The 11,071-nt window shown below is 42.3% G+C and overlaps 1 protein-coding gene across 1 annotated transcript; it reads left to right on the top strand.

The window, feature by feature from the left end:
* Positions 1-1,036: 1,036 nt before the first annotated feature.
* LOC123134839 (uncharacterized) lies at positions 1,037-2,054 on the top strand. The gene is made up of 3 exons (XM_044553999.1): positions 1,037-1,559; positions 1,636-1,731; positions 1,814-2,054. The coding sequence occupies exons 1-3, from the start codon at positions 1,066-1,068 to the stop codon at positions 1,848-1,850; spliced, it is 627 nt and encodes a 208-aa protein (XP_044409934.1). The 5' UTR covers positions 1,037-1,065; the 3' UTR covers positions 1,851-2,054.
* The last annotated feature ends 9,017 nt before the right edge of the window (positions 2,055-11,071 follow it).

Below are 11,071 nucleotides of genomic sequence, written 5' to 3'. Positions count from 1 at the left end.
TCCATGAATCTCAGCTATAGCATTTGGCCAGTATTATTGATTCCTTATAACTTTCCACCCTGGATGATTATGAAGCAATCAAATTTCATCTATCACTGTTGATTCCTGCAGAAATTCTCCTGGTAGTGATATTGATGTCTATCTTGAGCCACTAGTTGATGATATGGTAGATATGTTTCTTGATGGTGTTAGGACCTATGATGCTTCAACCGGAGAGTATTTTCAGTTGCATGCTGCCATAATATGCACAATTACGGATAAACCGGGTCTTGGGTCTTTGGTTGCCTGTGCTTCCTCTGGAGAAGGAGCTTGCCCTGAATGCCACTCTCAATTATGTTCTCTTAGGCTAAAAAATGGTAGCAAGACTTGCTATATGGGGCATCGTAGGTTCTTACGTGCAGATCACCCCTTGAGGTATGATACACGCACATTTGGTGACATAGAACGTGGGACAGCACCCGTTCCACTTTCCGGTAGGCAAATCTTAGAGCTGACAGAAAATATGCAAACCAAGTTTGGGAAGGATCCTATAACGAAGAAGCCTAGAACTAAGAAACGCAAGAAAGGGGATCCGCTGATCATTTGGAAAAGAAAGTCTATTTGGTTTAAACTACCATATTGGAAGGATTTGAAGATGCATCATAACTTTGATATCATGCACATAGAAAAAAATGTGTGTGAGAACATAGTTAACACTTTGTTGGCAGTCAATGGAAAAACCAAGGATAATATTAATTCTCGATATGACCTTCAAGCACTCAATATTAGAAAGGATCTTCAACCTATTGATCTTGATGATGATGAAGTTTTTTTTCCTCCGGCACCTTACACAATGAATCTGATCAGCAGAGGACATTTTGCAAAGTACTTAAAAATGCCATGTTTCCTAATGGTTATGCATCTGACATACGCCGTAATGTGCACGTTAAGGAGAAAAAGATAACTGGGCTAAAGAGCCATGACAACCATGTCCTTTTGCAAGACTTGCTGCCACTTGGAGTGAGAAGAACATTACCAGAAAGAGTGAGTGCGGTACTGATTCGTGTGAGCAGATTTTTCAAGCGAATGTACTCACAGGTTATTCGCATAAGTGACATGCAAAGGTTGCAGGATGAAATAGATGAGACCTTGAGCCTTCTTGAGGCCATATTCCTCCCATCATTTTTCGATATTATGGTGCATTTGATGGTTCATCTTCCAGCACAAGCAATGATAGCTGGTCCAGTACATTTTCGCAGCATGTGGGCTGTAGAGAGGTATATAGGAAAGCTCAAGGGACATGTCCACACCAGAAGTCATGTGGAAGGATCAATTGCAGAGGGCTATTTGTTTGATGAGAGCTTGACATTTTGCTCACACTATTTGGATGATGAGAGTCGGTTGAATCGAGCTAGGAATGATGGAGGTTTGGATATGGAAGTTGATGATACAACTCCTTTCTTCCACAACATTGGTCGAGGGCTGGCTGGCAAGTGCATGGTGATGTTAGATAACAAAACTTGGCTGCAAGCCCACAGATACGTCTTGTTCAATTATGACAACATAGAACCATACCTAGAGTAAGATATCCCTACTATGTATTGCTATTAGGTTATTTCTCCTCCTTGTCAATTGATAAATATAACCTATATGCAGCAAACATATGATTACCTTTCTTCTATTGGTGTTCGAAGTCATCGAGAAGTCAAGCGTGTGCATTACGAGACCTTTCATGAGTGGTTTAAATTGCACGTAAGTGGGCATGTGACTGTCAACCTATAAGACATATAATTCCATCCCATTGTAGAGTAACAATAGCATTTCATAATCACAGGTGGCAGAAATGGGCGATGAAGCACCTCATGAGATAAAAATATTAGATAAAGAGCCAAACTTGGTTGCTATGAAGTATAGTAGCTACACTATAAATGGGATAGACTTTCATACACAATCATATGATGAGGGCCGGTCATTTCAGAGTAGTGGAGTAGCTCTTGTTGCACAAACCACATCCTTTGCAAAAGGAAAAGGTGACAATATTAGTGTAAGAAACAAGACCTATTATGGCATTATAAAGGAAACTCTTGACTTGAATTATCAACATAAAGGGAAAGTAGTGTTGTTCAAATGTGACTGGGTTGATAATCGTGTAGAAGATGAATGGGTGCAAACTGATCAGTTTGAAATCACTTCTGTGAATTTCAAGCATTTGTTTAATACCGGTGAGAAAATATCAGACGAGCCCTTCATATTAGCCACACAAGCAAGTCAAGTTTACTATGTTGAAGATCCCATTGATGCTGAGTGGTCTACTGTTGTTGTTCCATCATTATATGACATAGAAGAATCTAAAGATGACAACGGTAATGTTTTACGTGTGACGTTGACTGATCGATGTACTGCTATACGTGTGAGTGTTGCGGATGGATGCATTGGTTCTGCTGGGACAGATATAGATGGACTAGTTCTTAAAGCAAGTGATATTGAAAAAAAGTAAGTGTTGTGTATGATCCTCTAATGTTTTGTATTTTCAGCGACGTACTCACATAGTGTGTCTTTTGCAGGAGGAAAAATGGCAAGCGCAAACGGAAGAGCTAAAGATGGTGGGGTCACGGAGGAACAGCTGAAAGCGGTAGAGTATGAACTACTGAGAAGCAAGACCATTGAACAGAATGATAAACGGCTAGCAGCGGTACGAGCAACAAGAGCTTCTATGCAGGAAGATATGGAAGCGAACCAAGCCCCCAAAAAGAAAAGAAAGGTATGTAGCTTCCATCACATTCATGTTCTACCTGAAGGAAGCAAATGTAGTTTGCAACACTAACCTATATATCTATGCAGGCACCCTCCAACGCACCTGTAAGCGCGAATGAAGGACGTGTTTTGAGGTCTAGGGTATCAAAAGATCAAGATCATGTTGATCCTGAGCATCAGCCTTCCAAAGGTAGCCTAATGTCACCTGCTAGAATTGTTCATATTCTGTCACTTGCTAGAATTGTTGTATGACTATGTTAATTTTCTTGCATGAAGAGATTACTCGTGAGCTTGATGGTGATGGTAGTCAAAAGAAAGGTGGAAGAAAAATTACTCGAAAGGCTAACATATATGCAAGGCTGAATCAACCCAAAATCCATATTCCACTTAATGGGGATGGCCAGCCTGTTGGGCCAGATGCAACTGAATTTGCCAATTTCATTGGTACTTTGGCGAGGAAGCATATACCACCTGCAAAGTTAGATTGGCAAGATGTTGATGTAGAGAAAAAGTTGTTAGTGTGGGAGACCTTGAAGGTAGAAATGAGCATAATTTATAACTTACACATTCTTTTTTAATGCCATCTAACTGAGTGTCCTGTTTCTCTCATTTTAATAGGCATTTTATGAGCTGGACTCAACTGCTTTGAGCTTTGTTATCAACACTTCACACATAAAATGGAAGGATTGGAAGTCAGATTTAAAGAGGTACAAGTTTGATGCTGTGCTCACTGATGCACAACTTATGAAAAGACGTGACAGCAGAATTAGTGAAGCTGACTAGAAGACCCTTATTACTTATTGGAGATCTTCGGCATTTGAAGTAAGTCATCCTGCTAATCGAAACTGTAGTATATCTTTGAAGCACACTCTGTCCTGGACATAGATAAACAAATATGCATGTAATGATTCTCAAAACACAAACAATATGCGTGATAAATCTCCTTTACTTTTTGTTTGTAGTCTCGTAGTGCTATCGCCAAAAAGAATCGTGCCAATGCAGTACCTCATACATCTGGCAGCAAGAGTCATGCCCGTGTTGCCAATGAAATGGTAAAAACAATTACCCCAATTATAAATGATATGCCATTGTGATTCAGTGACTAATGCATATTGAAATAAATAAATGATTGTAGGCTATCAAACTTGGGCATGATCCTTAGAGAGATGAAGTTTATATCGAAACACATACATGCAACAAAGGGGAAAGGAAAGGGAGTTATGTGCCGTAGGCAGCAGGAACAATTGTAAGTCTCTTTTGCCATATTTTTCAGTATTACTCAGAAATTGTACAAGTACAATTTATAGAGCAAGTAAATATCATTTTGCAGAAAGAACTCATAGAGAGTGCTGAAAAGCACCCTGAATGGAAGGACAAAAGCATTAGAGAAGGTGATCTGTTTGCACGTGTATGTGGACTGAAGGATCCCAGGGGTCGTGTCTGTGTGTAAGATCTAGGGCCAACACCTCAAGATTTGGGCACACTGGGTACATGGGGTAAAGTGAGCACAAGAGTTCTAGTTGCAATGGAAGGGCGCCGAGAAGCTGAAAATCGCTTTAACATGCTCCAGGGGCATGTGCAACAAATGGAGGAACGAATGAACCGAATGGAATTGATGTTAGCTTCATAAGGAAGGCATAATCTGGAAACTCCTAGCTCGCACAATGGTTCCAATTCTCGACAAGTAATGAACTATTTTCAGCTCTTTTCATTGCATCATTAATCCATCTTGCATGCACTAACTCTATTTCAATATTGTTGTCTGGTAGAACTCTGGAGTTGAAGCTGAGGAAGATAACGATGCTGAAGAAGATGTTGAAAAGGATGATGAAGAGCCATTTTTTCATAGAAGAGTTGTTGCAAAGCCCCCTGCAAGAAGCTCATCAGCCCATGAAGATGAAAGCCTTGTAATCTTCACATCCTTACCTATATGTTTAAATTCTATTTCATTTTCATGTTTCTAAAATAATCATTGATTCAGATTGGTATGGATGTGCTTCTATTTCTATATGCATGGACTGGTCCTAAAACTCCTATTGCCAAGGCAACGATTATCTCAGTTGACCCAGACACTATTGTGGGTGGAGAGCTCCTTGGACCAGCAACTTATGAGGTTCTTGTCAATGTTGCTATCAGAAGGGATGCCACTGTGCCTTATGAATATCATGGTTTACAAATTATCGCTGATGCCGTCACAAGGACCATTGCGTGGCCATCTAGCAAGGTAATCACCTACAATATGTGTTCTGTCCACTTATCTCAAATTGTTTTATTTTTGATACTGACTCATGATCACTTTGCTAGATGAAACCCTACAAACCAGGGGCATCTTCCTCATCCCGCTGCTAAGGTACTGTAAAAGAGATGCTTCTTGGTGCTTTCTTTTGCTCAAAGTACACAAGTTTCTAAGGTACTGTCACACACCAAAAAGTTATAGCACAGCCATTGTGACTCCACACATTAGCCACCAAGATACTCAAATAACACCAACGATGTACTAGACAACAATGCATAAACTTGTAGGAGATGTACAAGTGTACACTAATTTCTAAATTTACTTTAATTTGTGCACTAAAGTACATCTACTGTTCTGAATATAATGGTCAGGTGCAATCCAAGTTTTGGATCTTAAAGTAGTCATACAATTTTTTTAGTTCTGCCACTAGCAATAAATTAGATTCATGTCCATATAGTACATTGTATCCTTATACCGAATCCCGATTCATGTCCATAAAGTAGTCATACAGTTTTTTATATAGTTTTGCTATTTTCTGAATCCTGTTTCTAGGCCCATATATTACATTCTATCTTCTTTATTTCTCTTATGCATAACCAGATGGTTTCACAGGTTCTGTTTCTTATACCTATAAAGATTTGTATGTACAGTACATATGCTTCTCTGAAATTAATGGCTTTAATATAATTTGTGGCATTGACGTGCATATGTAATTCTTTGACGGTTTTCTAAATATAATTGTCAGGCGCACTGCAGTCTTTTCCAGCCCAGAGAAAAGAAAGAAAGAAAATTGGTGATTTTTTCTAGAAAAACTAACCATCGTGAGTCTGTATGTGAATGTGTTGCTCTCAATAATTGGTCGTATGCCAAACTGCAGCCAGATGATGCATATTGCTCATATTTCTTGATGAAATATATTCCATGGCCATCAGGCATTAATGCTCTATTTTGTCTAACACAGTACAAATTCTAATTAAACATGTTGTCGCATTATTTAGGACTTGCCATATTTTTTATAACACTAAAACCCCACAGCCATTGATGCTTTATGCAATTATTATTTTCACCATTGTCTCTATGAATGCATGAATTCACTGGTGACTTTGTATCCTTTGCAGGCAAGACTTACAAAAGGACCAGGAAGGAACCATGAAGATGGCAGTTCGTGTTCGCTAGACATCTTGTGTAATGGAGCAAAAACAGTGTCTTTTAGGATCATTTTGTGGACCTATATGGCGGGGTCTTGTCATCTGGGTATTTTGTTTAATGGAGCAAACAATGAATCAATGGACATGCATCTATCATTTTGTAAACCTATCGAGTGATTCGGTGACTGGAACGTATAAATGTTGGAAGGCTTATGAGAATGAATTACTGTTTTATCCTTCTTTGGTCATGATTTATTTTTTTGTGAGTACATGCAAGTTAGTTAACTTGATTGATATTGTGCTGTGATGAGATATGCAACTTGATTGATATTGTATAAAGCAGACAAGAAATATATAACAGGTTCATATTTATTGCTCAGTTAAACTAAACGCTGACGAACCGTTGGATGGGAAAAGAAAATAACGTCCTATTATCGGTCGGCAAAGGCTTACACCAGAGCCAACAGAGAGTCGGTTGGTAAAAAACAACACCATCCAATTGTCCGTCGGGAATGATACATAGCAGAGCCAGAAGAATATCGGTCAGCAAAGATTGCATCGTCAAACAGTCGGTCAGGAAAAGATCTAGGACAGTACCAACAGAAAATCGGTCGGGAAAGGTTCATAGTAGTGCCAAGAGATGTTCGGTCGGCAATGTCTTGTATCGCCATCCAACTGTCGATCGGCAAAGATATGTCGGTCGGCAAAAGGCTTTCCCGTCTGGACTTTGCCCAACAGACGCGGTCAGTCGGCAATACTCTTTCCCGACCGACTGCCTGTCGGCGAATGCTGTTTTTCCGACCAACCTGTCTGTCACAGATGCAGTGCTGTGGTGTAGTGATAATCTCTTTGCTTTGTCTCATAATATGTGCACCATGTGTTGTGTTGATAAGTTATGAAAATTCTTGTCTAACGCAGGAACCGCTGTAAAGAAACGGTTAGCAGATCTAATCTCCAGGTGTAATGCGCTCAATGACGCCTGAACCTTAAGTGTTGCACAAGCAGCCAGAAGAACCAGATATTCTTTTGAAATCCAAATGCTGAAGATATAAGAATAAATTGAAGAAGAGCAAATGAAGTAGACCTTACAGATAGGAGCAATGCAAATATATTACAACTCGAAGTTGTTGTCATAAGATACACAAGAATTCCGTCAAATTCCTAAAATAGTTCTGGCATTACCAAAACAAGTCTAGAACATCTGAAGCCCATTGGAAATGGCAGGTGCACCTGTCCTCCGAGTTCACTTCCATATTTTTGCAGTTTCAAACTTCTCCTGATATACAGGGAACACAAATTAATAGCCAAATACTGGATTCAGGGCGATATGAGTCATTTTATGTTCATGTTCATTGCTTTTAAACTCTCTAGGCTTTCAAACTCTGCAGAGTAGTGAATTGTTTTGGCAGCCCCTCGCACACCCTTCAGAGAGATCAGGAGGCTGCCTATCACGGTCTGTGACTCCAACTTCTGTGAATGTGCCAGCTCAGCCACATTCGATTCAACTAAAGCTGGAGAAACAAACACCCACTAGCCACTTGTGAGTGAAGCACGTCAGTAGAACCAGTCTCGCGTAAGCGTACGCGTAATGTCGGTCTGGGCTGCTTCATCCAACAATACCGCCGAATCAAAGTATGACATGTTGGTAAGCAGTATGACTATTATCGCCCACAACTCTTTGTGTTCTACTCATGCATATAACATCTACGCATAGACCTGGCTCTGATGCCACTGTTGAGAAACGCAGTAATTTTAAAAAAAATCCTACGCACACGCAAGATCTATCTAGGTGATGCATAGCAACGAGAGGGGAGAGTGTCATCCACGTACCCTCGTAGACCGTAAGCGGAAACATTTTAGTAACTTGGTTGATGTAGTCGAACGTCTTCTCGATTCAACCGATCCAAGCACCAAAAGTACGACACCTCTGCAATCTGCACACGTTCAGCTCGGCGACGTCCCACGAACTCTTGATCCAGTTGAGGTCACGAGAGAGTTCCATCAGCACGACGGTGTGATGACGATGTTGATGAAGTTACTGACGCAGGGCTTCGCCTAAGCACTACAACGATAAGATCGAGGTGGAATATGGTGGAGGGGGGCACCGCATATGGCTAAGACAACTGTCAACTTGTGTGTTCAAGGGGTGCTGCCCTCCTCCGTATATAAAGGAGTGGAGGAGGGGGGTGGCCCTCCTATGGCGCGCCCCATGGGGACTCCTACTCCCACCGGGAGTAGGATTCCCCCCTTCCCTAGTTGGATTAGGAGTGGAAGGAAGGGGGATAGAGGGGGAAGGAAAGGGGGGGCGGCCCCCCACCCAATTCGGATTGGGCTTGGGGGGAGCGCCCCCTCCTAGGCTTCCCTCCCCTCTCTCCCACTATGGCGCAATAAGGCCCATATACTTCCCGAGGGGTTCCAGTAATCTCCCGGTACTCCGGTATATGCCCAAACTTACCCGGAACCATTCTGACGTCCAAACATAGTCATCCAATATATCGATCTTTATGTCTCGTCCATTTCGAGACTCCTCGTCATGTCCGTGTTCACATCCAGGACTCCGAACAACCTTCGGTATATCAAAACACTTAAACTCATAATACCGATCGTCATCGAACGTTAAGCATGCGGACCCTACGGGTTCGAGAACTATGTAGACATGACCGAGACTCGTCTCCGGTCAATAACCAATAGCGGAACCTGGATGCTCATATTGGCTCCCAGATATTCTATGAAGATCCTTATCGGTCAAACCGCATAACAACATACGTTGTTCCCTTTGTCATCGCACTAGTGCAGAACCGGCCTTTAGTGCCGGTTCGTAACGGCCTTTAGTGCCGGTTCGCCAACCGGCACTAAAGACTGGGGACTAGAGGTCCCCCCCCCCCTTAGTACCGTTTCGTCACGAACCGGTGCTAAAGAGCCACCACGTGGCACGAGCCAGGCGCGGGTGCGTGTAGGACATTAGTACCGGTTGGTAACACCAACCGGTACTAAATGTTTGCGTTTTTTAAATTTTTGCTTTAATTTTGTGTTTTCAATTTAATTTAGTGATTGTTTCACATTATAATGAGTTGTTAAATCATTAGGTGAAAGTACCGCAGATTAGTTTCGACTGGATGCATTGGATCCCACATATTAGGTGATCAAGTATAATATATATGGATATGGCATATATATACTTGATCACTTAGGTAGGATCCATCCAGTTAAAACTAATCTGTGGTTTCTTCTTTCATTAAATGATATAATAACTCATCATCATCATATAAAAACTCTTGCATCATATCATCAACATGAGTATATATACTCTAGCTAGCTAGCTAATCATCGTAGTCGTCATTATCACTATTTAATCATCATATTCATTACCGCTATCTAATCACCACCAACAGTAGCTTAAAGAAGAAAAATTCACTTGTACCAGAAGCAAAATGTCAGGACCCCGACTCAATGCCACATCGATCTAGCATGTAACACCTCATATCACTTTGCGGCCTCACGCACGGTATTCCCACGGGTGTCGCCTTACCTTTGCCCGGGACCGTTTGCGCCTTTTGGCACACGTATATGATAGTGTCGCTAGCATCCATATGATAAGGAGCCCGGGCTGACATGGCTAGTCGTAAACCCAAAGTGGCACTAACTTACAGGGACATGCATACATGACCCAGCAACAAACGTGTCGGTCATCAACGAGTGAATCCAGGCTGTAGCACTGGGCTAGCAGGACTCCGGTGAACCGGGCTGTAGCGGGCTAACAGGACTCCGGTATTCATCGCGTGACATTTCCCCGAAGGGACAGACACAGGAACGAAGAAGGACACATGCCGGCCAGCCTAAGTGTTCCGGAGCAGTAGCAAGCTACCATGGCTCAGTGGAAACACTAGGAGACATTTCCCGGTAAGAGAGGCTACTAAGGATAAACAACTAGATAGTCAGATCCCACACATACCAAGCATTTCAATAACATACACGCAATATGCTCGATATGTGCAAATACAACATGGCATCACAACATGACTCTACAACTCAAGTATTTATCAATAGGCTCCGAGGAGCGAGATATTACAAACAGGGGTCTCACGACCCAACATTCAGAGCATACAAATCAAAGCATAAGCGGAAGCTATCATGTCTGAGTACAGACATCTATAAATGAAAAAGGCTTGAAAGCCTGACTATCTACCAGATCCTGCCGAGGGCACAAGATCGTAGCTGAGGTAACAAGCTAAACGTCGAAGTCCACACGGAACTACTAGCGAGACCGAAGTCTCTCTGCAAAAACATAAAATAGGCAAACGTGAGTACAAATGTACCCAGCAAGGCTTACATCAGAACTATCTACATATGCTTCATTATCAACAAAGGGGATGGTGGGGTTTAACTGCAGCAAGCCAGCTTTGACTCGGTGGCTATCCTGAACTACGACTGCAAGTAACTCTTTTGAGGTGGCGCACACGAGTCCACATATTCACCATATCAATACACCACTATGGATTCGTTCCCGTCTCCCTACGAGAACGCCATCCATATCACTCACCCTTATCTTGCGTATTTTAGAGTATCCACTTTCACTTGTTTATGAACTGATATAAGCAACCCAGAAGTCCTTTTCCGCGGACACGGCTATTCGAATAGATGATGTTAACCCTGCAGGGGTGTACTTCTTCACACACGCTCTCACCACTTACCGCCATTTACACGACATGTACTCGGCAACCTTCAAGCGGAAGCCCAACGTGGGTGTCGGCCACGGCCTGCCTAAACACTCAAGTCTCTAGTCCAGGTTTATCGCCTATTCGGGTTCCATCCATGAGGAGATCCGGCCGGAGTTTCGCTCACAGCCCCAAACGATGTGAACAGGGTTCCCGAGACACCAAACGGGCGCCCGGTACACCGTGCCACGTGCCTACCGCATCACAGCCCACCCCTACGGTCAGCGCTGCGCACGGCC

This window comes from Triticum aestivum, chromosome 6B (genome assembly GCF_018294505.1).
Source record: "Triticum aestivum cultivar Chinese Spring chromosome 6B, IWGSC CS RefSeq v2.1, whole genome shotgun sequence".
NCBI lineage: Eukaryota > Viridiplantae > Streptophyta > Magnoliopsida > Poales > Poaceae > Triticum > Triticum aestivum.
This window is presented reverse-complemented; position numbering and strand designations above follow the sequence as displayed.